Source organism: Cyanistes caeruleus, unplaced genomic scaffold, assembly GCF_971803275.1.
Source record: "Cyanistes caeruleus unplaced genomic scaffold, bCyaCae1.hap1.1 HAP1_SCAFFOLD_65, whole genome shotgun sequence".
Lineage (NCBI taxonomy): Eukaryota > Metazoa > Chordata > Aves > Passeriformes > Paridae > Cyanistes > Cyanistes caeruleus.
Genome location: NW_028255884.1, coordinates 3163425 through 3190828, shown reverse-complemented (window position 1 = coordinate 3190828; position 27404 = coordinate 3163425). Strand labels below are relative to the sequence as shown.

The following is a 27404-nucleotide window of genomic DNA, read 5'->3' as shown; positions in this document are numbered from 1 at the left end:
ATTGTAGTGTGGCTGCATGACATCACAGTGTGGCCTGGGTGATATCACTTAGTGGGTTGTGACATCACAGAGAGGACTATGACACCAGAGGTTAGATAGAGAATATCACAGAGAGGGTTGTGACATCACTGAGCAGACTGTGACACCACATGGTGGTGATATGAAATCCTAAAGTGGGCAGTGACATCATAGAAGAGCCATGTAACATCTCAGGACAGGTTGTATGACATCACAATACTGACTGTGACATCACAGAGTGAACTATGACATCAAATGTTGCTGTGTGATATCACAGGAGGATATGTGATATCACGAGGTGGTTTTGTGGCATATAGGAAGAGATGTGACATCACAGAAATGTGGTGTGACATCCCAGAGCAGGTTGTGTGACACCACTGAGTGGGCTGTGACATCCCAGGTGGCTGTGTGACATCTCGAGGTCACTGGGGAGGTCACTCTGCCCCAACCTCCCTCACAGTTTCCCCCAGAGAAGTCCAACGCTGCCCTTGGAGCAGCCTGTCTGCACAGAAACACTTCCAGGGCTCTCTGCATTTCCCTTCCCTCACTCTTCCCTCACTCACACACCTCCCAACAACCCACTTGGTGCTTTCAGCTGCAAGGAGTTCAAAGCTTGTCTGTCCTTCAGCAGCTGCTCTAATTCTGCCTTCAGCCACCTCTGGGGTTGTGTTTATTGTAGAACTCCCTGTGTGTCTGAAACATTCCTTGTGTGGTTCTGCCTTGGGGAAGGGGAACCTCCTTGGTGGCACCTTGGGCTTGGCACACACTTGAGGAGGGTGTCTGTTTTCCATGGGGAAACTCAGCAGTTTTAGATTGCTAAAATCAAAGAAGGAAAACCCCTCTTTGCCTGAGTGCAGCCAGTTCTGTGAGCAAAGCAGGTCCCAGGAGAGTGAGGAGAGACAGGATGGGGCTGGGGAATGTGGAGCAAGGTTGTCCCCACTGGGTCAGACCTCAAGGCACAGCTTCTCTGACCTGGCCAGACCTCCTTAGGAGAGACCCTGGATCAATATCCATCACTGAGTGCTGCAATCATCTCTGCTCTAAAGAGATCATTAATAAAATACACCTTTTAAAATAGGAATACGTATTTCTTAGAAGCTCTTTGAACTATTTCTCCATAAGTATTGTAGGAAACTTTCCTGAGAACTGCACCAGACCAGAGGGAAATCAAGGCACAGCCATGGTTTGTTAGGATTTGCTTGATCCTAATGAGCCCCGTGGTGCATTTGGAGCTGAGCCCTTGAACCTCAGGGCCTGAGAGGAGATTGCACAAACCTTTCCAAGAGTCAAGGTCAGAGGAAAAACCCAAAGTGTCTCCAAGCATTAATGGGTGCCACTGAGGTCCATCCCCAACACAGGCTCCTCATGGACTCCTTGGAGGAGAGAACTGGAGACCAGGATTGCACAAAAACCTCCCAGAGACTCAGTGTGAAAAGGAAAATCCAAAGTAGCTGAAAAAGCCCTGAGTATCTCAAAGTATTGATGAGCCCCACTGAGTGTCAATGCAAAGCTCCCAAGGGACTCGTTAAAGCAGATAATTGGGGCCATGATTGCACAAACTTCTCAGAGACTCAGGGTGGGAAGGAAAAAGGAAAGTGCCTTAAGAACCTGAAGTGCCTTAAAGTATTAATGAGCCCCACTGAGTGTTGTTACTGACAAAGCCTCTCAAGGGACTAATTACAGCAGATAATTGGAGGCCAGGATTGCACAAAGCTCTCAGAGACTCCAAGGCAAAAGCCAAAGTCCTTTGAAAAAGCTGCAGTCCCTGGGAGCATGAAGGAGCCCCCAGGGCCATTCCTGAGCAAGGCTCCCCAGGGACTCCTTCCAGCAGATCCCTGAGGCCACTGGCATGTGGGCTAGGGGGGATGCTGAGGGCAGGCCAAGGGGGTGACAGTGGCCAGCCTTGCTGGGGCTGTGCCAGGAGGCCCCAGGGCCTCAGGACAAGGTGTCTCCTCACAGCCCTTGCTGGCACAGCATTGGCTGCTGTGGCCCAGGGCACCAAGCCTTGGCTTCTCTTTGTCCCCAGCTGTCATCAGTGCCTCCAGTTCTCTGCTCTGCCTGGGGCCTGGGGACACTTTCTCAGTCATGTGCCTCAGTGGGACCCATTAAAAGGAAAAGAAACTTTGGAGTTGGATTCTGACTTGGAGTTCTTGAGAGCTTTCTTCCCCTCCCTGTCAGGGACTGATGTTCAGGGCCTCAGCACAAAGCCCCAAGAGGCTCATTAAAGTCCTGCTGCTGTGTCTGTGCTGCTGAGCTGGGCCGGGCTCCTGGCACAGAGGCAGCTCCTGGAAACCAAGAAGAGCTTCAAAAGCACATTTCTCTTGCTGAGCAGCTCTTCTGCCAGCCCAGCAGGGCTGGGGCACTGCCTGCAGCCACCCTGGGCACAGCCCAGAGGCACAGAGAGCTTCAATCAGTCAGGGCTGGGAAGGTGCTGAGAAGTGCCTGGGGCAGAATCCCTGCCAGCCCTTGGCACAGGAAGCCTCTGGCTGCAGGACAATGCAGCTGCAGCTCCTGGAGGCATCTCCTCAAGCTGGAACACCCCAGTGCCTACAGACTCTGTGAGTACATCTCTGAGTATTTCTGGTGGAGGGGAGGTGAATGCTCCTGAAGCTCTGATATGCTGAGTGTTTCTGATCAGTCATGGAATATTTCCAAGGCAAGGATTTTGATAAAAATGAGGAAATTTCCTAAGACTTTGTATTCAGTTTCCTACTATTTCAGAATGGCAGGGAGGAGGAGGATAAATATTAAATTATTTTATAATAATTTATTATTATTGTTTCTTTTTATTTCTTAATTTTAAAATATTAAAGGTATTCTGAATTATAAAGGTAATACAAATTTTGACAAGTCCCTGAGACACTTTTAGTGATCAGTAGGTTCACAGGAGATTGCTAATGTGCTTTCAGCCATTCTGCCCATGGACTACACCAAGTAAATTATACAGGGGCTGCATAAAAGAGAAGTTTGTGCTTTTTTAATCTAGTGCTCTGGGTTGCCTGGATGGGAAATTGCACATTGATATTCAGCTCTCATTTCATTTCTCTATTCAACATCTTGTGACAGGTTGTGATAAATTAAAAAAAATAAATTCTCAAATCTTAACCAGGCAGTGACAGAAATCAGCACAGGGTCCCTCACAGGCAGCATCAGTGTCCTTTTCCAGCCTCCTCAGGGTTGCTCTGCCATTGCCATCAGAGCCTGCAGAGCCAGAGCTGCCCCTGGGCAGTGCCCTGAGCTGGGAGGGCTCTGCAGGGCAGAGCTGAGCCCCCAGGGCTGGGCTGGGCTGGGGCAGTGCTGGCAGGGTCCAGCCCTGGGCACAGGGCAGCAGCTGCTGGCAGGGACAGCTCCAGGCAGCAGAGCCCTGGGCAGGCAGTGGGGGGAAAGTGCCACCAAGCTGTGCTGGGATATTTAAAGTCTTCTCCCAACCTAACTATTCCATGATTACTCTTTTACAGATCCCCATGCCAAGACACATGTCTCAATGCAAATGTCTCAATGCAAATGCCTGAGGGTGATTGTCCTGCACTGGTGCTGCCTGGCAGGGGCTGGGCAGGGCTGGGCAAGGAAAGGCTTTTCCTCAGGGCCTGGCTCTCTCTCCTTGCCTTGCCCAGGTGCTCATGGCATTGCTGACAGCTCTCTGGGAATGGCAGCTCCAGCTGCAGGGCAGGCCCAGCCCTTGGGCTCCTCCTGTGCAGGCTGGGCACAGCAATGGGATGTCCCAGCTCCCTCTGCCCCAGGAGCTCTGGGCAGGGCAGGCTGGGAGGCTGGGAATGACCCGACTCTCCTCCAGCAGTGCCATGGACAGGACCCTTGGTGTGTCCTTGGGATGCCACCCAAGCTGTCAGCTGTCTCCAGGGGACACTGAGGACAGAAGTGTCCTTGGCCAGGAGTGGGGCTGAGACTCTGAGAAAGACTGAACCAGTTTGCTCTGCTGTGTGTCCCTCTGCTCTCAGCTGTGTCAGGCTGATTTTCAGGGGAACACAGTGCCTGCCTTCAGTCTCAGAAAGGGCAGCTGGGGACAGATGGAGTGACAGAGCAGCTCCCTGCACCCTTCACTGAGTTACAGCCAATGCTCCTGCATTGCACATTTCTCTCTGATCTCTCTGGGCACAGCAGGAAACCCTCTCAAACTGCCTTTGGCCATCACCATTCCTGACCCCTGGGACAGGAGATGCTGCCAGGCTCCTCTGCCTCAGGAGCAGTTTGGGATGATGCAGTCCAACCCCAGGACTGGCCCCTGACCCCGTTCCCATGACCCCACTGCTGCAGAGCAGAGCTGACTCCTCACTGTCCATGGGCAGAGCCCCTGCTCATCACAGCAACAAGGCCAGATCCCAGCAGAGCTCCAGGCACGGGGCTGAAGGAAGGGCTCTGAGAAAAGGAAAATTGGGTGGCACAGAGCAGCAGGAGCCGGGCTGGGAGAAAGGACTTGGACATTGCTCAGTAAAGTCTCCCCTGACTTGTCACTTTCCCTTCTTTCAACAGGACTCCATGGCCAGAGTGAAGAAATGTCCAACAGCAGCTCCATCAGCCACTTCCTCCTGCTGGCATTGGCAGACACGCGGCAGCTGCAGCTCCTGCACTTCTGCCTCTTCCTGGGCATCTCCCTGGCTGCCCTCCTGGGCAACGGCCTCATCGTCAGCGCCGTAGCCTGCAGCCACCACCTGCACAGCCCCATGTTCTTCTTCCTGCTCAACCTGGCCCTCACTGACCTGGGCTCCATCTGCACCACTGTGCCCAAAGCCATGCACAATTCCCTCTGGGACACCAGAGACATCTCCTATGCAGGATGCGCAGTCCAACTATTTTTTTTTTTGTTTTTCGTCTCAGCAGAGTTTTATCTCCTGACCATCATGTGCTACGACCGCTACGTGTCCATCTGCAAACCCCTGCACTACGGGACCCTCCTGGGCAGCAGAGCTTGTGCCCACATGGCAGCAGCTGCCTGGGCCAGTGGCTTTCTCACTGCTCTGCTGCACACAGCCAGTACATTTTCCCTGCCCCTGTGCCAGGGCAATGCCCTGGGCCAGTTCTTCTGTGAAATCCCACAGATCCTCAAGCTCTCCTGCTCCAATTCCTACACTAGAGAACTTGGGCTCATTGCAGTCAGTGCCTGTGTGGTACTTGGCTGTTTTGTGTTCATTGTTTTCTCCTATGTGCAGATCTTCAGGGCTGTGCTGAGGATCCCCTCTGAGCAGGGACGGCACAAAGCCTTTTCCACCTGCCTCCTTCACCTGGCTGTGCTCTCCCTGTTTATCAGCACTCTCCTGTTTGCTCACCTGAAGCCCCCCTCCATCTCCTCCCCATCCCTGGATCTGGCAGTGTCAGTTCTGTACTCAGTGGTGCCTCCAGTCCTGAACCCCCTCATCTACAGCCTGAGGAACCAGGAGCTCAAGGCTGCAGTGTGGAGAATGATCACTGGATCATTTCAGGAACATTAAACTGCTGGCCAATTCCTGCAAATAACTTGTAATAAAACTTATCTTTGATACTTCTTGGTGGTTTCATTTAGGAGGTTCATTTACTTAGTTTTGTGTTTTAAAATTGTCTTCAATAAAATGTCATTGTTTTGTGCCATTTCTCATTTTGTTTCTCTCCACCTTCCCTGAGGCCACAGACTGTGTCAATGAGGGGCTGTGCTCTTGGTGGCTTTAAATGAACGAAAGGATCTCCCAGCAAAGTTTTCTCCAGAGATTCCCCTTTTGTTCCCTTCTCTGGAGCTGCAGCAGCAGTGTCTGTGTGCAGAGCTGGGGGCAGATCAGTGCTGGCACAGCAGCTGTGGCCAGGAGCAGCAGCACTTGGTGTTGCCAGTGCTGCTCCCGTGCCACTGCCCCGCTGCCCTCCTGGCCCTGGTGTTGCTGCAGGGCCTGAGTGCTCTCGGGGCCGGGCACAGCTCTGGGGGTGGCAGTGCCGGGGCTGCAGCAGGGACAGGCCATGGGCACTGCTGGGGCAGTGCTGACGCCTCAGGGCAGGGCCTGGGGGCTCCAGGCTCCTTGCCCAGGCTCTCTCAAGAACACGGCCAGGCCAAAGCTCAGCACAGAAAACCCCCGTGAGCAGCCCCAGGCTGGCCGTGGGCAGGCTGGGGGCAAACAGCATGGCTGGGGCTCTGCAAGGTCCCTGGGGGAGATGGGAAGGAGCAGCAGAGCAGGGGCTGATCCATCCCCACTGCGCTGGACACCCCAGGGCAGCATCCCAGAGCGTCCTCATGGAGCTGCCAACAACATCCCCCCTGTGCAGCCCTGGCCTCTCCCCCAGCTCAGAGAGGTGCTGCATCCTTGCAGGCACATGTCATGAATAAAATCTCTCAAGAAATCCACCCCAGATCAAATACTGTGTTTAGTTAGGTACAGTTAATGTTCTTATCCCATTTGTGAACCTTGTACCCCTTGTTTGCTCTGATGGTTATTAGTAATGTTAATTACTTACCACTTTTTGAAGTGTTTTAAAGGTTCTTATGAGACATTCCTGTACCCTTTCCCCTTACTTCCCTGCTACCTTGTAACAGAGCTGCTCCCATGGGGGCTAAATCCAACTAACAAAAGCAACCCATTAGAAAGGTGTGCCACAGAACGAGGCAACTCCCATGGTCACTGTGCCACACTAGAACAAAGAAACTCCCAGGAAGCTGTGTAACCGAGTAAAATGCAAACTAAGGCATGCAGGACACCAAAACAATGAGCTAACAGAAGAATAAAAGGACAAGGAAACATATTTGAGCAAGCTATGATGCAAGATCATCTCCCAGCATCACCTAAACCTGCTTAGAAACCATCTTCCGGCATCACCATGACCTAAAGAGGACTGGAAAGGACTGACAACCCTAGACAGCAAACCAGGACAACAGGTCCCTGGCTACTCTCATGAGGACAGAAGCCCCAGCTCTGCAGTGTGTGCTGCAAAGCTGAATTGTGTCTCCTCTTTGGAGCTGACAGCGTGGGAACAGCTGTGATGCAAGCAATCCCTTGGGCCCCCCCCACCCCAAGAGCTGAATCCTAATAAAGGCATCAAACAGGAGTCTTGTCTCCTGGCCAATTTCTTTCAATTACCATGTGCCACACAGGCCATGGCCGAGGGGGCCTGGAGCCACCCGGAGCTCCTCCCGGAGCCCAGCGGACTCCAGCTCAGCGGGGGCCGGCAGCGGGGCACGGCTTAGGCTCGGCAAGGTGTGAGCAGCCGTGGTCCGGCCCAGCCTCAGCCGGGGTCCCGCAGCCTCCCGTCCCCACCCGGTCACTGCTGGGGCCAGCCCGGCCCCGCCAGGCCGAGCCTGTGCGATTCAGCCCTTCTGGGACACAGGGCCAGAAAGACTTCAGCCCTGAAGCAGCAGGCTTTGAGTTCAAGCCTTGGGAAGCACTTGCCAAAGGCTTGATGGCAATTCATACGTTCATCAAGTCACCCCACTGAAAGTTATGTTTCTAGAATCTTCCCGTCTCTCTCCCCCGATTGGTTGCAATTTGTCGCAGTATTTTGCATCTTTCTAACCCCAGTCTGTGTCTGGACCCATGCCCTCAGACTGCGCCCTCACACCTCCCCTAGATATTGTTGTGTCTGCCCCTAGGCCTGGTCTTTGCACTTTGCTCCTGTGCTGCGCAAGCTTCATGGGCCTCATCCCTATTTGATTTTCCTATTCCAGTTGGTTTTGGGGACTCCAGCGAACCCACTCCTTTAATTTCCTCCTCGGTTGCCCGGATGTCAGGGGACCCTGAAGCTTTAAGGATTGTTGCGGCCACTGTCAGCACGACTGCAAGGGCCGCAGTGCAGCGGGGCCCGGCCCAACCGGCAGCCGGGTACCTCCTCAAAGGTGGAAGCAGGAGAGAGATTTCCCGGGCTTGCCTGTCTGCAAAATGTCAGTCTCACAGAGGTGGATGCAGCTTTTTAAATGCTTTAATAGGTAGTCAGTTCCCACAGCTAGCCAGCTCTTGGATTTTGCTTGGCACAGGGGCAGCTCTCGCTTAGCAGCTCCTCTCAGTAAAATCATTTCCATGGGGGGCTTCTTCCCTGCTCACCAAATAGCAATTCATGCAAAAGCAGCACAAACTGTTCTTCCTGTCCTCCTATCTTTGCCAGAGAGTGCCTTTCAAAGGGATAATAATTGGGAGGGAGGGGGTTTACATTTTCCATTGCAAAGGAGCCTCCTGCCTCCCTTAGCAGGCCCCTGTCTTTCAAACGAAGACACACACGGTCTCCTTTTGCACCTTCACTTGGCCCCAGCCACTCCTGATCATTTGAAGGAGCGGCTCAGAAGAAGGGGCTGCAATCCCCCAAGGCCTGGGCTGCTCCAGGCCGCTCCTGGTGCCTTGGGCTGTTGAAGGGGTGCCGGGGTGGCCTTTGTGACACAGGCACGGGGTGACAGGGTGGCGTTTGTGACACAGGCACGGGGTGCTGGGGTGGCCTTTGTGACACAGGCACGGGGTGCCGGGGTGGCCTTTGTGACACAGGCACGGTGCGTCAGGGCCCGTGGTGACGCGGGACCTTGCGGTGCCCAAAGTCCATTGTGACATGGCAGAGCCCCGCCCCGGCTGGGGGGTATATAAAGGGCTTGTGGGGACTGGGTCAGTCCTAGGACAGTGGCTGTGTCCAGGTACCTGTGTGCGCCAGAGGACTGCAGGCAGAGAGGAGGAGAAGGCGAAGCCCAAGTCCCAGGCCCCCAGGCCCTGGCCCGGCTCACAGAGAGCCCAGGCCTTGAGGGAGCAGCAGGAGGAGGCTGAGAGGGCGAGCAGAGGGAGGAGAGGAGCCGTGGAGTCCTGCGCTGAGGAAGAGACAGAGCTCTGCCGAGGAGAAATGAACAAGTTCCAGCAAGGGACTCCAGGGGAAGCCTGCACTGAGCCACAGCTGTCCCCAGGAGAAGCCCAGAGCTGCCAGGAGCTCTCTGAGTGGGATGAAGGCCTTGAGCAAGAGCTGGTCCAAGTATGGGGGAGTTACTGGCATTTCTGGGACTGGGATGAGGGCAGGGAGCAAGAGCCCTCCCCAGTTGTCTCCGAGTGGGGCGAGTGCAGGGAGCAGGAGCCGTGGCAGGCGGACAGAGATCACTGTCAGGAATTCTCAGATTGGGAAGAATCTCCTGAGCAGCGGTTGTCCCCAGGAGAAGGCACGAGCCGCCGAGCACTCTTGGACTGGGAAGCTTGCCGCAAGCAAGAGCTGTGCCAGGATGGCCAGGAGGTGACTGGAGGCAAAGCAAAGAGAAAATCCTCCAGGTGCAGCTGGGATGATGACAGTGATGGAGAGCTGGCTCAGGACAGCAGGGAATACTGCGACATCCTGTGCAGCCAGCTCAAGGCCTGGCAGCGGGAGGACGATGACTGGGATGAGGTGAGCGTCCTGGAGCTGCACGAGGAAGGAGAAGAGGCCAGGCAGCAGAGACTGGCAGATTTAGCCCAAGAGGGAATCCTGCTGCCTGTCCCTCGAGAAGCTTGGGTGGAGTGCCAGGAACCTGAGCTGTGCCCGCAAGAGCAACTCTGTGCCGGGCCTGGCCCTCTGGCAGCCCAAGCCATGGTGGAAAATGTCTCTTCTCCTGGGCAGCCGCTTCCCCACAGGAAAGGCCACTCGCTCTTGAGGCGGGCGCTGCGGGCGCTGCGGGCACTGCGGGCGCTGCAGGGGCTGCAGGGGCTGTTCCGCTGCCCCTGCCTGGTGGCACAGCCGCAGGATCAGCGCCCGCTGCCAGCAGCGCCGGGCTGCAGATGGCGGCTGCCCCGCGGCCTGCCCGGTGCCCTGAGGGCACACGGCAGCCCAAAGCGGCACCCAAAGGGGGACCCTCGCTTCCGGGGCTCAGCGCCGCATCCCGGCCCATCGTCCGGCCGGGAAGGCACCTGGAAAGTCATCGGCTCCCAGCGGCAGCCTGGCACCGCCAGCGGCACCCCTGCACCGGGTCCCCGAGGGCCACAGCCACACGGCTCTTGGCCCTTTGCAGGGACACTGGCTCCAGCTCCTCCCTGCTGCACTCCAAGGCCATTTCCTCTCCTCAGGAAAGGACTCCATGCTGATCCTGGGGCACTTTGGCCATGAAGAATGGACACAGACAGAAGGTGTTGCTCCCAGGACACGACGGCGGCCTGCTGGACTGCAACACACACAATTCTAACAAAAGAAAAGAAAGTTGTGTTTAGAAAGTAGTAATAGGAAAGAAAAAAACCCAACACCCCTCCCCCCCCACTAAAACCTGCATAAGACCCTCCAGAAACCAAAAAATGATAAAGAATAAGAATAGGAATATTAGGAAGAAGAGGTAGAAGCTGAAGTAGATGAAGACGTAGTAGTACTTAAAACATGGAAAATTAAGAATAAGAATAAAATGTTGGAGTCTGGAATACAGAGTGTGTGCCCTTGTTTCTGATACTTAGTTATAAGATCCAGGTATAAGTTCCCCCAGGCAGGGCAGGTCCCTGGGTGCTGCCCCTGGCCCAGATAGTTTTCAGATGGAAAAACTATCAGAAGTAAGGTTTTAGAAGACAAAATGTCTTCCCTGCTGACAGCACCGTAAGGAATAGCTGCAGGGCAGAGTTTTAAAAACAGAGGTTGTCTTGACCTCTCTACAGCCTTGCATGGTGCTCAGCATGATAGATCAGGGGAAAAAATATTATTGTGGTGTGGTAGCAGCTTCAGGGAGACAAAGAGTTAACATTGTCCCACCCCAAACCCCTTGAGAAGGGCGGCCCAGGAGTTCTGATTGGGTTTGAGTCCCTGAGGGACTCTCCCTTGCTGTGCTTCTACTGGTCCCTGACCCTGAACTCCACCCTCAAAGGTGGAAACCCTCGGGGGTTCTGCCCCTCAGAAACCCTGCTGTGCCTCTGTTCAGGGCTCTCTGTTCTGGACCTGACTTTGTTCCCATGCTGAATAAATGGTTTCATGAACGGGAGCCCGTCTCGGTTGGTGTTTGATGCTGGTCCCCAGAATCCTGCTGCTTCTCTGGACGAGATCCTGGAGTTGCGGACTGCAACAGCAGGGTATTGGATGAAATACACAAATTGACACATTGGGGGACGCAGGGTCTATGTGACCATTTCTTGAGGGAGAACATCTGCATAGGGGTTTATGATATAGCAACGGCCATCACTCAGGGCTGTGTAATGTGTCAAAGGGTAAACCAACGAGTGATGACGAAACCCGTACAAGGGGGGAGGGAACTAGCGGAGAGACCCTTCCAAAATGTGTAAATTGATTTCACAGAAATGCCTCTAGGACAGGGATACAAACACCTGCTAGTGATCATAGATCACCTGACCCATTGGCCAGAGGCTTTTCCCACTTGGAATGAAAGAGCGAGAGTAGTAGTCAAAATACTTTTGGAACATATTGTCCCCAGGTATGGGTTAATCAATAACATAGACTCGGACCAAGGCCCCCATTTCACTGCCCGTGTCCTCCAGGAAACCACTGAAGCCCTGGGGATAAAGTGGAGGTTACACACCCCATGGCATCCCCAGAGCTCCGGTTGGGTAGAATGCATGAATAAGACCATAAAAACGACCTTAACCAAGCTGACTCTGGAGACTAAATTAGATTGGATAAAATGTTTCCCTTTGGCTTTATTACAGATAAGAACCCGACCTCGAGCAGATTTAGGGGTATCCCCCTATGAAATGTTATTTGGACTCCCCTTCCTAATTACTCCTTACAGCACTGCCCAGTATACTGAAGGGGAAGAAACCTCAAGGAGGTATTTGGAAACTGTTGTTAAAACTTTAGAAAACCTCAGGAAAAAAGGGTATCTCCCTCAAACTCCTCCCTTAGAGGTAGACACACACCATATTAACCCTGGGGACTGGGTATTGGTAAAATCTTGGGCTAACTCTCCTCTCACTCCAAAGTTTGAAGGACCCTACCAATTTCAACTCACCACACATACGGCTGTGAGAACCCGGGAAAAAGGGTGGACACACGTGACTCGAGTTAAAGGACCAGTGGCACCACCAGATGGGGAAGTAAACTCCGAAAAAGATCTCTCTAACTGGACTGTTGTCCCCAACGCCAAGGACTTGAAAATAACCTTAAGAAGGAAACCCAGAGACTAAAGTCCCCAATCAGGAACTGGAGTTACAACAGTTGTTGTTAAGTGTTCTCTTGGCTGCTACATTTGTGGTTAAGTGTTTCTTTAAAGTCTGTGAACTAATGTTAAGGTGTTTTCCAGTTGTGGTTAACTTGTAACTATTATTATTATTATTATTATTATTATTATTATTAGTTGAAAAAGTAAAAGAACCCCTCCCCCCCCGAATAAGGCTCCAATTTCCTAGCCAAGACTATATCCCTCCCTGGGCAGCTTTTCCCAAGACCAAAACCGACAACAGTAAAAAGGAGAAGGACAAAAAAAATAATAAAGCTGTAAGCCTCGGACTCAGACCCCCAAAAAAGTGTGAGGAAACCCCAAGAGGCAAGACCAGGGGAGATCAAACATGGTTCCTGCTGGACTCTTGGGAGTCACGGACAGGAGGGAGCCTAAAAGGATCATCACAAGGCTCATGGTAGGTCTGGTGATAGCAATGCACCTCACCAATGCCATGGGGACAGACTCTTGCATGAAATGTTATTATCCCTTGTATGATGGGGAAAATCTAGGGTCCCTGGTAAGGGTCCACACAAATTTGAGTCCTTCTTGTTATAACAAATCACAATTAGAAGAATGCCAAGAAAACGGAAAAACATATTGGATTACCAGAAATACAGCCACTTTTAGAGAACGTCTTTTGGGAGACTGTCCCATGAGGGATGCTTGGCTGTGCTTTGAAAAGAACGAACCAGTAAAAGGTGAACCTGATGTGGTAAAGGAGAAAAGAGTGGACATGAGCGTGGGAAATGAAGAATAGGAAAATTTGAGCGGGAAGAACTTGTTCATTGATTCAGCTGAAAACATCAGCAAGGAATTAAATATAACTGATTGTTGGGTGTGTGGGAGTACTAAAATGTCTGATATTTGGCCCTGGAAGGGAATTAGTTTAAAACCTCGAGAAATTTTAAGCATAAAATGAACTGGGGAAGGCCAAAGCACACCAGGGTATAGGAGAAGGGAAAAATGGGAGTTAAAGGCTAAGGTAATTGGGGAAGACTGTATTCTACAAACCGGAAAAAGATATGGGACCCTGGTGGGGCAGATGGCATGCAAAAGATATCTTATAACAAAGAATCTAGGAACTAAATGGGTTCCCCCAGGAGCCCAACCTAAGATATTGATCCTTAGAGAAGAGGGAAAAAGGGTGCATTCATCACAAAGGATATAACCTTTACGAATATGCAGAAAAAGGGATCAATCCCTTCTGGGGAATTAGAAGCCTGTCAAAGCATAGGGAGTACCCCTATGAAGACAGGGAGGGTTTTTGGGAAGCCCCAGATGATTTCTTTTGGATCTGCGGGGATGCAGCTTATACACATCTACCAGGAGACTGGTCAGGTAGCTGCACGATTGGGGTGATAAAGCCAGCTTTCTTCCTGCTCCCAAAAGAGATTGGCTCAGAGCTTGGAGTACCACTATATGACAACCTAAAGAGGCCCCTAAAAAGGAAGAGGAGAAGTGTAATAAGCACAGGAGGGACCCAGAACTGGAAAGGAACAGTCTGGACCCTGGAGGAAATAATAAGAACTTATGGGCCAGCAACCTGGGCCCAGGATGGGTCCTGGGGATATAGGACCCCAATATACATGTTAAACAGAATAATCAGGCTCCAAGCTGTAATTGAAATAACATGGAACAAAACAGCCCCAGCCTTGATCATATAAGTGACCACCTCTCCCAGACCTGATGTACCTGGTGTACCAACTCCGACTGGCAGTAGATTACCTTCTCGCTGATGAGGGGGGAATCTGTGGGAAGTTCAACACCTCTGAATGCCGCCTGGAAATAGATGATAAAAGTGAAGTAATCTGGAACATTTCTAAAGAGATCAGAAAAATCTCCTACTTAGGGAACCAAGAATGGATACCGATCCTGAATACTGATTGGTGGGATAGTTTCTGGTCCTTTAAGGGCTGGTGGAAAAAGGTGGCATTCATTGGTATAGCGGGACTAGCAGAACTGTTATTTCTTCCCTGCGTCATCCCGTGTTTGATCAGAGTAATTACCTCAGTAATACAGTCTAGCAGCACGATCTACAACTCATTAGAAATAACCCAAGAGAAGGGAAAAACTAAGATCCTAATGTTAGAAAGTTCAGAGCTGAAAGAAGCAAAAAGGGTATATGACCAATACCAAAGACTAAAGAAGTTTCACTACCAGGAGCCTGAAACAACAAGTTGACGCAGGCTGATGCCTGGTCAAATTAAAAGAGGGGGGATATTGTTATAAATAAAAATCCCAATGTTCAAATTATATGTTCCTGTTTCAATCCCAGTTTAGGTCCCTGGATAAGGGGTTTTGGTGTTGTAAGTCCCAAAAGGGTTCACTGTTAAGAAGTTCGTACTTGTTTTATCCTTGCATTTGTATCCCCATCCTTTACCCCCTCCCAGCCCATCAGGCAATTTAGCAGCTGCTGCCCAGGATGAACTTCCCCATTTCCCATAAAGACTTGCACACGGGTGCATATTAAAATCATATTACCACCTGGGAGCAAAGACAGCCCTGGACAACGAGCCACGCTCAGGGAACATCTGGAGGACCCCACTGTGGAGGCAGTGGGGACCTGGGGAGACTGGGTGCGCCAATCTCAGTCCAGCAAGCTGGTTGCCATGACCTGGGCAGGACTTGAGAGGGAAGACACCCCTGGACTTTCGAGCCTGAGACAGAGTCTCTGGGCAATTCTGGTGAGGATAGAGGCTCCAGTTCTGCTGACAGTGGATGACGACAGGCCTGCGTGATCCTCCTCCTCGATGTCAACCATGGGGAGCAGCGGTGGCAGCGCGCACCCCCGAGCCCCCACCTCTAGGCCCAGTTGTCTCTAATAAAGGCTTGTTAATGGGAGAAGAAGGTCTCCTGGCCCTTTAATTCACCGCACCTGCACTGCCGGGGTAGGAGGCACAGCTGGGAGGAGGAAGGGGTGGGGGGAAGCTGGTTTTAGGGGTATTAATTTACTTCTCACAATCCTTCTCTGAGTTTTTGGAATTTTCTGCCAGAAATCTCTCTCCTCCCCCACTCATCCACAGGTATTTGGGGCAGTTTTCCCTTTTTGGGAGAAATCCGAGCGATGCACTGAGGCACGTAATTAGAGGTGGGAGAAGTGAGGCTCCAGGGCTTCCCGCTGAGCCGGAGCCACCGAACACCCAGGGCTGGGCAAGGCGAGCCGGGAGCTGCGGAGAACTTTGTTTGTGTTGGGAGCTCAATGGCGGCTCGGGCCGGGCCCGTTCCAGGCCTGTTCCTCATCTCCGCCCTTCCCCTCACACAGCCCGGGGGGACCCTGAGAGCGCGGGGCGGGGCTGTGCCGTGTGCAGAGCCCGCCGCTGGCTGCGATTGGCTGCTGCTGCCGTCACTCGTGGCTCTGGCGCGCGCTGATTGGGCAGAGCGGGGACAAGCCCGGCCCCGCCGGCGCCCCCAGGGCGGCCGTGGGGCAGGAGAGCCGCCATTGCCGGAGCGTCTGTGCGGGCCCGGCAGCGGCGGCAGCGGCCGGAGCCCGGTGAGGCGGCGGCGGAGCTCGGAGGCGGCCCCAGCCATCGCAGGTGGGAGCCGCGCTCGGTTCTGCGGGGGCTCGGGGCTCGCTGCGGGCCCGGGAGGGGGCGGCGGGGGGCTGTGGCGGGTGGCTTGTGCCGTGGCCGGCCCGTGTTGGCCCTGGCGTGAGGGCGCTGCGGGAGCGGCTGCCCGCGGTCTCCTTCCCGCTGGGGCCTCGGCAGGAGCCGGTGCCGGAGCAGCGCTGGCTCGTCCCGCTTCGTGTCGGTAGCCCGGAGGTGGCTGCGCTGTGCCCGGGGCTGGGCGGGAAAATTCCCGGCGCCAGAGGTTTGTGTGGCCAAAGGAGGCAGAGGAGCGGTGTGAGAGTGACTTTATTGCTGCCCAAAGGGAGAGGCCGTGGGGCATTTGCCGTGCGCTCTCTCCAGCTGCTGGAGGACGCGGCCTCGTTTTTGTCCTGATTTTCCCGGCCGCGTGTCCCTGTCCCTTTCCCCACTGGCGGAGGTGCTTGGAAGGTTCAGACTTCCCCATCTGCCTCCTGCATGTCCCGGTTAATATGTACCCACCACTTTTGTAGAACATCCGATATTGATGGTTAAGTCTTTGTTCTTCTGGAAGTTCAGGAATTTAGCGGGACATTGTCAGAGCAGCGGTCCTTGTCAATTAGTAACATTTTCTGAAACTGATGCTTTCTCCCATTGCTTCCTTATGTACAAGTCCCTGGCCCTATCTGCAAGCAGATTCACTCATTGGCTCTGTTTTTTCTTCCTGGGTGTTCTTTGATTTTGGGATTGCTCTCAGTGCCCTCATTCTCTGTCCTTTTGTAGCCGTTTGTGGCTCAGGAGGCCTGGCTGCCCCCTGCATCCCCTTGCTCAGCTGCTGAATGAGCTGCACTCAGCAAGGTGTGTGCATGGTGAAAAGATGAGAGTTGCTGTAGAATGTAAGAAGCTGCACTCAGCAAGGTGTGTGCATGGTGAAAAGATGAGAGTTGCTGTAGAACATAAGAGGAGAAACAGCTTTCGTTTAACCCATGGTCTGCCAGGGAACCACAGAAATGTTGCCCATTCCCATCCTTTCCACGTTTGGACCAGTACATGAGCTCTTTTCTTATATCCTTTGTTATCTGTTTCTCCACTTTTCCTTTGTGATCTATTTGCCAGCAGCAGTTTGAGTCATTTAACTTTCCACAAACTCTGCCTCCTTTTCCTGCTAAAAGATAATTGACCCCATCCCATGGTGAAATGTGTTCCTCATCTGGGTGGATTGGTTGGGAAGAAAGTCAGGAACTGGAGCTGTCTGGTTGGGGATTATTTTGAGGACATCATGTAATCTAATTATACCATGGAAATGATAAATGGGTTCTCTGGTACCTGATATGAATTTGTTAGGGTTCCCAGGGGCTGGTCCATGGTGTTGCAGGATTTGTTCTGGTGGCCATTCATCTTTTCCCCAGTTTTGGGTGCTCCCTCCAGCCAGGGTTGCATCAATTTTTGGCTTTTCTCTAATTAATTCAGCACATACTTGGATTCCCAACGAATTTCCCTTAACTTGGAGCAAAAAAACCCCCAGTGCTCTAATTCACCCTAGATAACATAGAAAGTGAGAGCACAAGTTAAGGTGGGGACTGGGATGACTTCCCCCCATTTTTTATAGTGAAATTTTCACAACATTGTCCATTTGCAGTTTTCCTTTTTAGCTTAACCAATTTCTGCTGCAGAGTCAGATATCCTCACCATGGGATCTGTCTTCAGCTGTGCAAATTCCATCTGTGCCAGCAGGCAGAGCTTGGGGTGAGGGGCAGAGGAATTCAGGTCAATTCCTCCCCCAGGCAGGAACACCCTGGTACATTGTCCAGGCTTTGCCCCAGGGGTGTTAATTTGCATTTCTAAAGCTCCTCTCCTGGCTGCCTGGAATGAAGCTTCTCTTCCAGGGCAGCCATGGGATGACTCACATGGAGAGCTCCCTCCCCCATCTGCTTTTTTTTTTTTTTTTTTTTTTTTTTAACAATTTTCTACTAACTCTTTACATTTTAAAGGGCCACCTTTCAAACTCTTCTACTTTTCAAAATGCAGCTTAAAGGTGAACATGGAAAAACCCATATCATAATGTTGCCATCACTACGAGCCACGCACAATCATAAAAACAAAAATTAGAAAGAAATCAAGTGTTTTCTTCTCCTCTGACTAAAAACTGATTCTCACACCCCTGTCCCAAACAGAACTGACAATAGAAAAGTAGAATTATTACGAAAAATTCTTCTAATGGTGTAATCCTTTCACTGAAACTGAAAAGCAAAAACTCTCCAACAATGTTATTAGAGAAATAAGGCATGACTTGATTCTGAACAGAATCATTTCAACCACACATAGTCTGCATGTGCAGAGAAAATCATTCCATGACATGTGAGTTTTACTAGATCTTTCCTAAACTTTATTCAGTCTGAACCCATAGAAATCCATTGGTTTAGTGTTCATTGTTTCCAAGGTGTGGAGTCCTTAGTGTTTGGTTTCCTGTTGCACCTGGATTTCTGTGTCTCTGATGTGAATTAGGTCTGCACTCCTGGATTTCCTGCTCAGCCTTTTCCAGACCAGGTGTCTCCAGCTGTGCCAGGGCAGTGTCTGGGGTAGATGTTGGTTGATGTTTGCTGCTGGGCCTTGATGTTTTGTTGATGGTCGTTGTCTTTGTGGGAATCTTTTGGGCTCTTCCCAGTCTGTTGAGACGTTAAGCTCATCTCTGCTGAGTGGTGGAACATCCCTTTAAAAAATCCTTGAAAATTCCTTTCCTCAAGGTAAATGCAAACCAAGCCTGACTGGAGAAATCAAATAAAAAATAATTTTACACTTGGTATATTTTCCAGTACTCTAATCCCAGCCAGCCCAGAGTGTGAGTGTAATTGAGAGCCAGAGTGGAATTCTCCCGGTGCCTTCCCCAGCAGCTGTGGCGAGGGCAGGCACAGAAAGCCCTGAAGCTCCAGCAGTGCCAGCCAGGATTGTCCCGCAGGGGCTGGAGATGGCAAAGGAGGGTGCCCAGGCCGAGGATTTCAGCAGAGGATCTGTGGGCAGGCCCAGGGGCTTCCCCCGCTGGGGAGCCCTGGCTGCTGCTGCCTTGCCTTCAGTGCAGGCTCAGGGGCGGCTCCCATCCTCCTGCTGCAGCCAGGAAATCCAAATCTGCGGGGCTGCAGAGCCCTTGAGCCGAGGCTGAGGGGTCCCCCCGTGTTCAGCTGTGCTGGGGCTGTTTCTGTGCTCAGGGACACTTGGAATGGGCCGTGCCACTTGGCCACCAGAGCTGCTTCTTTCCTCTGCTTCGGCAGGACCCGATGTCCTGCTTGGATGTGTCGCAGTAGAGATGGACAATGACACCTGTTTCTTCTTCCATCACAGCCAAAGCTTTATTGCACACAGCTTATATTTACATGGTTATCAGAAGGCTCCGTGCTTAATTCCAGTTGGTTGGGAACTCAGTTCACTGGTTGGTAATGGTGAGTGTACACGTCAGTTCAAACTTTTCTCTCTAACAATGTTTTCATACTTTTTCTATTGATTCCCATGGGACAGATCCCTTGTTACTACAGGTGCACTTGTTTTTCTCCCCAGGAATAGTTTGTTATGTTAACAAACTTTTCATCTTCAAGATGTTTTTGCCTGGGAACTTATCAGGCCAGCTGCTAGCTACACTAAGCTCACATAACAAGTCCTAAACCATGATTTTCCAAGTCCTTTCTTTTGTAAGGTTTTACCTTTATGTGACAGGGTGTTGTGGACAGCAAAGTCCAAAGGTGGGTGTGTCTCAAATCTCTCCCAGTCCGGGTCTGGATCTCTCTCAATTCAATGCAGGCATGGGTTTCTCCCCAGCCCCCTCTCCAGGCTGTTCAAACAGGAGGCTGGGTTAAACCCTTCCCCTGTCCTCAATTCTAAATCCTCCTGTGCCACTGAACAAGTTTCATACTGCAGTCACCGAGCTCTGCTCATCCATTTAGGGGCTCTGTTGGGGTACGTGGGAGAAGGTGAGGAGGGGTCCCCGGGGGTCGTGTCCCCCCCCAGGAGTGCCTGTGACTCCCCCATGTCCCCCCCATGCCGGGCTCACCCCCTTTTGTCTCTGCCAGAGCTCCTGACCCAGCTCCTGCTGTGCCCTGGGAGGGGCTTTGGGGAGCCCCCCTGGGACCCCCTTGGATCCCCATTCCTGGGCCCTGGGACCCCCCCGCATCTCCTTCCCCAGCTCCGGGACCCCCTGCACCCCCTTCTCCTGCACCAACAGCGCCCTGCATCCCCTTTCCCGGGGATCCTCCCCTGCCAGCCCCTGGATCCCCCGGTTCCGTCAGCCCGGGGACCCCCGGAGCCCCATTCCCGGCCATCCCGGGGCACCGCACCCCCAGGCCTCCCTTTCCAGGGAAAGCCGAGCTGGGCACGGGGCTCTCCAGCCGCTCTGGCATTTCTGATCACCCAAAGGAGAGGGAGAGAGCAGCAGAGAGAGAGGGAAGGAGATTGGGAATCGGGGCTCGGGCTCCCAGCGCCCGCTCCTGCTCCGCCGGGGCTGGGGAGCCGCAGCCGCAGGAAAAATGGGATCCGCGGATCCCGGGGCTTCCCCCGCTTTGGGCCGAAGCCGGCGGGTTGCAGGCAGAGTTTGGGCGCAGGGCCCGGGAGTTCAGCCCAGTTTGTCCCGGGGGTCCCGCAGTGCGCGGCCGAGGAGGGTCCCGGGGGATCCCGGGAGGGGATCCAGGGGAATTCCCTGGAATTGCCCCGTCCCCTCCCCCCGCGCTCCCTCGGGCACTTTCGCTTCCGCCTTGGCCGCCCTGCGCCGCCGGGATCTGCCCGGCGACCGGTGACGTCACTGCAGCCTCGGGCTGCCACTGGCGGGCAGCAAAGAGCGGCGCCAATGGCGGGGCCAGCGGGGAGCTGCAGATGCTGCAGCAGCGGCACAGCCAGAGCGGGGCTGAGCGGGGGGAGCCGGGGCTGGGGGATCTGTGGGGCTGCGATGGCAACTGTGGCACCGCCATGGGGATCCCTGAGATCCAGGCTGAGGGATTAATGAATTCCCTGGCTCACAGCTGCAGGGAATGTCTCCGGAAATATGTCAGATATGGGCGGGAGGCGCTGGAGTGTAAAGGTGGGGAGGGCAGAATTCCCATGGGAATATGGGAATGGGAATGTGGGATTTCGGTAGGCAAAATTTGTGAATGTGGGAATTCTCATGCAAATTCCATGGATGGATCTCAGACATCATCCCATTCCCACGGGACCTCCATGGATGGATCCCGCTGCTGTCCCATTCCCATGGGAATTCTGTGGATGGATCTCACTGCCATGCCATTCCCATAGAATTCCATGGGCAGATCTCCCCATCCCACTGCCATGAGAGCCCCAATCCGGTTCCCCTCCAAACCCATCCTGGGGGTTGCCCTGTTCCTTGCCCTCCCCACCCCCCACAAGACTCCTGGGGGTCTCCCCCAGGACCCATCCAGCCCCCCTAAACTCTTCCTGGGTCCCCTCTCATCCCCCGATAACTGGAATTCCTGGAAGTCCCCCCGTATCCCCTCCCCCAGGACTTTGGGGGTCCCACCCGACCTGTCCGTGCACCCCCAGATTTCTTCCACAGCCCCCCTGTGATGGTGGAGGGTGGGGGCCGAGTGCTGGTGCCCTCCTGCCTGCAGCAGATCCAGCGGTGAGGGCAGTTCGGGGGGTCCCTCAGCATTTGGGGTCCCTGGGATTTAGGGTGACCCCCCGGGCCCCCCAGGATCTCCCTGAACACGCTCACGCTGCCTGTGCGCTGTGAGAAGGTTCAAACTCAGCACGGGGTCCCCAGCACTGCCACTCGCATTGCCCAGGTACCCCCAAACCTGCTGAGAACCCCCAAAGCCCCCGGGACACCCCAACCTCTTTTGGATCTTAAACACAGACCAGGATGCTCCAAAAACTCCCAAAAAACCGCAAAACTCCATACAGACATTGAGAAGGTTCATACCTGGCATGGGGTCCCCATGTCCATCACCAGCATGTTCCCCAAAACAGCCTTGAGATCCCAAATTTCATCCCCGGGATCGCCCAAATTCCCCCATCAGGACCCCTGTAAACCCCCTTGAGAACCCCCCAAAAACCACCATGGCACCAAAACCACCCAGAACTTCTGAAAATCCCCAGGAACCCCTCACGAAGGTTTATACCCAGCATGAGGACCCCATCACCTTCATCGGCATCACCCAGGTACCCCCAAACCCCTCCCGGGACCCCCAACCCCTCCCGGGCTCCACTGCCGGAACCAACGGGAGCGGTGTTGCCCTTTTAAGAGGAGTTACAGTGGGACCCGACAACACCGGGGGCCCTTAAAGCGGCCATGGTAGAGAGAACCCCCAAAATCCACCCTGGGGGACAAAACATCCCCTACAGGGGCTTGGGGTGGGGACACCCCTAAAAATGTCACTTAAAGCCGTCATGATCCCCCCTCAAAAGGGGCTTGTGGGGCTGCAGCCGCACAAACATCCTAAAATGGGGAGGAAAAAACACCCCTATAGTGGTGGGATCCCTCCGAAAAAACCTGAAAAAGAGAAAAACTCCTCTTGAGAGGGGCCTGAAGACCCTGAAGGGCCCTGGAAGAGGGACAAGATCCCCTCCTGTGCTGGGGCCTCCCCGAGCCGGGAACTCTCCCGTTCCTGCACTCGGGGGAGCCCCGAACGACGGCGGCTCCTGGGCTGAGCCCCCCTCAGCCGGGGCTGCGGGGGGAACTGGGGGGGCTGGGACGGGGCTTGGGGCTCCTGGGGTGAACTGGGGGACCCTCAGTGCTCCCACCTCCCCCTGTTCCCCTGTCCCGCCCCGTTCCCATTGTTCCCCCAAAGCTCCGCTGCCCCCAGCTCGGTTTGGGGGGGACCCAGCCCTTTCCCATCGTGTCCCGGCCCGGCCCCGCTCACCCGAGGGCTCCGAACCACGCCCAGGGACAGAGGAGGGACAGAGGAGGAGGAAGAGGAGGGGCAGAGGAGGAGGAAGAGGAGGAGCAGCAGGAGGAAGAGCTGGAGCAGGCAGAGGAGGCTCCACCTGCGCTCCCCGCTCTCTGCATCTGCAGCTCCTTCGGGACCATCGCCCCCCATCCCGCAGGTGCCCGGGGAGGGGGAGCTCGCCCCAAATCCCCCGGGGCTCCCTGGCTTTGGGGTTTTTGGGGGGGGTGTTTGGGGATGGCAGGGCTCCAGAGCCGAGCCGCAGATGCCCCTCGGGGGCACCCCGGGGGTCCCCGGGAGGTGTTTTTGGGGGGTCCCGGTGGCGGTGGCGGCAGAGCCCCGGCAAAGGGGCCGGGGGGATGCGGGTCCGGCATGGCCGGGAAAGGGGTTCGGGGCTCCCGGTGCCGGCAGTGGCTGCTCCCAGCATTGCCCAGTTGCTCCCCCCGTGTGGCTCCAGTTTCCTCTGCGCCCCACGATAAGCCAAATCACTCCCAGGCATTCCCTATTAGAGTACAATTTGTCTCCATTTTATCCCATTTTTCCACATTTTTATCCAATTTTCCCCCATTTTTATCCCATTTCTTTCCCATTTTTGCTCTATTTTTTCTAATTTTTATCCCATTTTCATATAATTTTCCCCTATTTTAATCCTATTTCTTATTTTCCCCAATTTTTTCCCCATGTTTTTTCTTTTCCTCTCAATTTTCCCCTTTTTTATCTCATTTGTCCTCATTTTTTCCCATTTTTTTTCCCTATTTTTCCTCCACTTTTACTCAAATCGTCCCCCATGTTTTCCTATTTTTCCCATTTTTTCCATTTTCAATCTATTATTTCCCCATTTTATGCTATTTTTGCTCCATTTTCTCCCAGTTTTTCCCCATTTTTACTCCTATTTTCCCTGATTTCTTCCAATTTTCCCCCATTTTTGCCTCATCTTTACCTTTTTTTTCCTATTTTTGTCCCAGTTTTCCCCATTTCCCCCCTCTCCCATTTTTATCCTGGTTTTATCTTACTTTTCCACAATTTTATCCCAATTTTCTTCCATTCCTTTCTCCCATTTTTCCCAATTTTTCCTCAATTTCCATCCCATTATCCCAAAATTTTCCCTATTTTTATCCCATTTTCTCCCATTTTTTCCCCCCATTTTGGCTCCATTTCTCCCCATTTTCCTCCATTTTTCCTGATATTTTTCTCACTTTTCCTCTATATTTTTGTAGTTTTCCCTAACTTTTCCCCATTCTTCCTCAATTTTTATCCTATTTTTTCCCCATTTCCCCCTATCTTCCCCATTTAATTATCCCAAAAATTGAAATTTGGGGTAAAAAAAAATAGAAATTTTGGTGGGAAAAAAGGGTGCTTTGGTGGCAAAATTTCATGAATTTAAATCACAGCTTTCCCATGATTTTTCCATGATTTCCAGCCAGAAGGAGGCGTGGGATTCATCCCAATGTTCTGGAAGCTGGAAGAGGACCAAGCCATCAGTCTTCCAAAAAACCTTGAGCAGCTCATCCGCAATTCCACCTTTCCCCAGTCCCTGGATTCTCAGGTCTGGAAATTCTTCTACGATCTCCCAGGTAGGCAATTCCTAAAATTCCATGGAAAAATGGGATAGGGGGATTTAATCCTGTTTTTTTCCTGATTTTTCCCATTTTTTATCCCCATTTTATCCTGATTCTTCCAGATTATTTTCCTCTTTCTTTTCCTCGTTTTGTCCCAGATTTTTCCAGTTTTTTTCCCAATATTTTTTCCAATTTTTTCACTCTTTTTTTCCCCCATTTTTTTCTGTTTTTTCCCATTTTTTCCTAATTTTCCCTTGCTTTTTCTCTGATTTTTCCCCTCCTTTTTCTCCCAAATTTTCCCATTTTTTTCCAGTTTTTTATCAAATTTTCCTGATTTTCCCCTGATATTTCTCTCTTCTTTTCCCAAATTTTTTTATCTTTTCCCCAACTTTTTCTCAAATTTTTCCCTGATTTTTCTGTTTTTTCCCATTTTTTCCCTGATTTTTCCCAATTTTTTCCCTGATTTTCCCCCAATTTTTTCAATTTTTTTCTGATTTTTTTCAGGTTTTATTCCCTTTTTCTTTTCCTGATTTTTCTCTCATTTTTCACATTTTTTTTCCCTGATTTTTCCCTCTGATCTGTCCCAATATTTCCCCATTTTTTCCATATTTTTCCTAAATTATGCTTGTTCATTTCCTAAATATTTCCTGGCTTTTTCCCAATTTTTTAAACATTTTCCCAGGTTTTGTCCCCCAGGTTTTTTTCCTCATTTTTCCCTTGATTTTTTTTTTCTCTGATTTTTCCCAATTTTTTCCACTGTTTCTTTTCCTGATTTCCCCCCATTTTTCCCTGATTTTTCCCTGTATTTCCTAATTTTTTTACTGATTTTTCCTGGTTTTTTCCCAGGTTTCTTTTTTCTCTCTTTTCTTGATTTTACCCATTTTTTCCCAGTTCTTTTCCAATTTTTTTCCCGATTTATCCCTTTTCCTTTCCCAATTTTTTCTGGCTTTCCCCATTTTCTTCCTGAAATTTTTCATTATTTTTTTCTGATTTTTTACAGCTTTTTTAACCCTTTTCCTGTTTTTTTTCCCTGATTTTCCCCTGATCTTTCTTTTTTTTCACATTTTTTTTCTGATTTTTTTGCAAGCTTTCTCAAACATTTTTGTTTTTTCCTTGATTTTTCAATTTTTTTTCCGAATTTTTTCTTGATTTCGCCCGATTTTTCCCAGGGTCTTTTTGGCTTTCTTTTCCTGATATTTCCCTGATTTTTCCCATTTTTTCACTTTTTTTTTTTTTCCATGCCTTTCCTATTTTTTCCTGATTTTTCTATCTTCCTTTCCCATTTTTTTTCTAGCTTTTTTCCAATTTCTTCTCAAATTTCCCTGAGTTTTCCCTGATTTTTTCCGAATTTTTTTCCCATTATTTTTCTAATATTTTTAGATTTTATGCCTCTTTATTTTCCTGGTTTTTCCAAGTTCTTTCCCAGTTTTTCTCCTGATTTTCTCAGGTTTTTTTCCAATTCTTCCTGATTTTTCCTTCTTTTCCTATTTTGTCCTGTTTTTTTTCCCCATTTTTCCTGATTTTTTTCAAGATTTTTTCCACTTTCTTTTCCTGATTTTTTCCCCATTTTTTCCCATTTATTCCTTGACTTTTCTCTTTTTTTCCCAAATTTTTCCTGATTTTCCCTTTTTTTTTTTTTATTTCATCCTGGTTTTTTCTATTTTTTTCCCCTGATTTTTCCCTTCTATTTTCCTTTTATTTATCCTGCTTTTTTTCCCATTTTTTCCCCAATTTTCCAGTTTCCTTCACACTCCCAGTATCATCCCAGTAACTCCCAGTCTGATCCCAGCTCCTCCCAGTTGCTCTCAGCATGATCCCAGTTGTTCCCAGCCACTCCCAGTCAATCCCAGTATGATTCCAGTCACCCTCAGTGGGATCCCAGTCTCAGCCAGCATGGACCCAGCTGCTCCCACTGTGATCCCAGTATGATCCCAGTTGAGTATGATCCCAGAATAGTTGCAATTCTTCCCAGTTCCTCCTGGTATGATCCCAGTTGTCCCTGGAATAGTCCCAGTCCATCTCAGCAGGGTCCCACTCACTCCCAGTTGCCCCCAGTGTTGTTCGAGCTGTTCCCAGTTGCTCCCAGCCACTCCCAGTCACTCTGAGTGCAGTCCCAGTTGCTGCCAGTATGGTCCCAGTCTTGCCCAGCATGGCCCAGCTGCTTCCACTGTGATCCCAGTTAGATCCCAGTTGCCCTCAGCGTGGTTCCAGTTGCTCCCTGTTTCTCCCAGTGTGATCCCAGTTGCACCCAGTAGCCCCAAGTATAGTCCCATCCCCTCCCAGCATGGTCCCAGTCACGCCCAGTTGCTTTCAGTTGTCCCCAGCATGGTTCCCGTTGTTCCCAGTGTGTTCCCAGTATATCCCAGTTGTTCTCAGCATGTCCATAGCCATTCCCAGACACTCCCAGTAACCCCAGTCAGGTGCTTGTTATCCCAGTATTATCTCAGTCACACCCAGTATATCCCAGTCCAGCATTCCCCAAATTCACAGTCCCCCACCCGTGGGATCATCACCCCCCCCTATCCCAGCAATGACCAGGGAGGGGGAGCTCGGCCCAGATATCCTGGGGGGTCCCTGGGTTGGGTTTTTGGGGAGAATGTTCGGTGAATGAAGAACTCCAAAGCTGAGCAGAAAATGCCCCTTGGGGGGTCCTGGTGGCAGCTGCTGGCAGAGGAGCCTGGAGGAGCAGAGCCCTGTGTCCCCCAGGACACCCAGAGAAGGGGAGCGCCACAATTCACAAGACCCTCAACAGCCTGGAGAGGGGTCAGGGGGGTCTCCATGGACCACCTGCACCCCCAAGAAGAGAATAAGGGGAGAAGGGACCCTGGCACCCCAAAAACCTCCAACATCCCTAAATGTTGAGATAGAAATGAGAGGAATTTTTTGGATTCCTGGCACTCTAAGAAGCAAGGGGAGGGCAGGGACTGAGTAGATGGGGGACCCACAGTACAAGCGTGACCCCCAGCAGCTGGAACAGGGGGGAACCCATGAACAGCAAAGGGGAGAGACCAGAAATGGGGAACACCTGGGAGGCATTTTCAGGGCTGAATCTTGGTGTTTGGGAGGTTTATATGGGCACAAGGTGCCCTGTGACTTCTAGAGAGGGTCTCCTTGGGCAGGAGGAACCCCCTATTCCAATGTGCTCATGAATTGTATTTTTCCCCAAACCAGGATTTCCTATTCCCAAACCTTGGCCAGATGGAGAAGGAGGCTGTGAGGAAGAGGAAGATGCCCCAGGACACCCAGGCAGGTGAGGAGGAAGTCAGTGCCCCTTTCCCCCTCTCTCCTGCTCCATCTCCCAGCCCAGCCTGGCCCCCGGCTGCAGGACAACCCCGCTGCCGACGCCGTCCTGCCGGGGACGCCCTGGGGGGATCTCCTTCCCCTT

General features: G+C 51.9%; 2 protein-coding genes across 2 annotated transcripts in view; one reads left to right on the top strand and one right to left on the bottom strand.

The window, feature by feature from the left end:
• The window catches only part of LOC147647194 (uncharacterized), an 83425-nt gene that overhangs the window by 25360 nt on the left and 30661 nt on the right, over positions 1–27404 (bottom strand). Inside the window, exon 3 of the mRNA XM_086872432.1 lies at positions 27348–27354. Coding sequence (XP_086728558.1) covers positions 27348–27354 — 7 coding nt within the window. The remainder of the gene's footprint in view (positions 1–27347; positions 27355–27404) is intronic.
• On the top strand, positions 4530–5462 carry LOC147647195 (olfactory receptor 14J1-like). The gene has a single exon (XM_086872602.1). It carries the CDS (start codon positions 4530–4532, stop codon positions 5460–5462), a length of 933 nt encoding a protein of 310 aa, XP_086728728.1.

Coding starts and splice junctions, on each gene's coding strand:
- LOC147647195 (XM_086872602.1), top strand. CDS start 4,530: ATGTCCAACAGCAGCTCCATCAGCCACTTCCTCCTGCTGGCATTGGCA.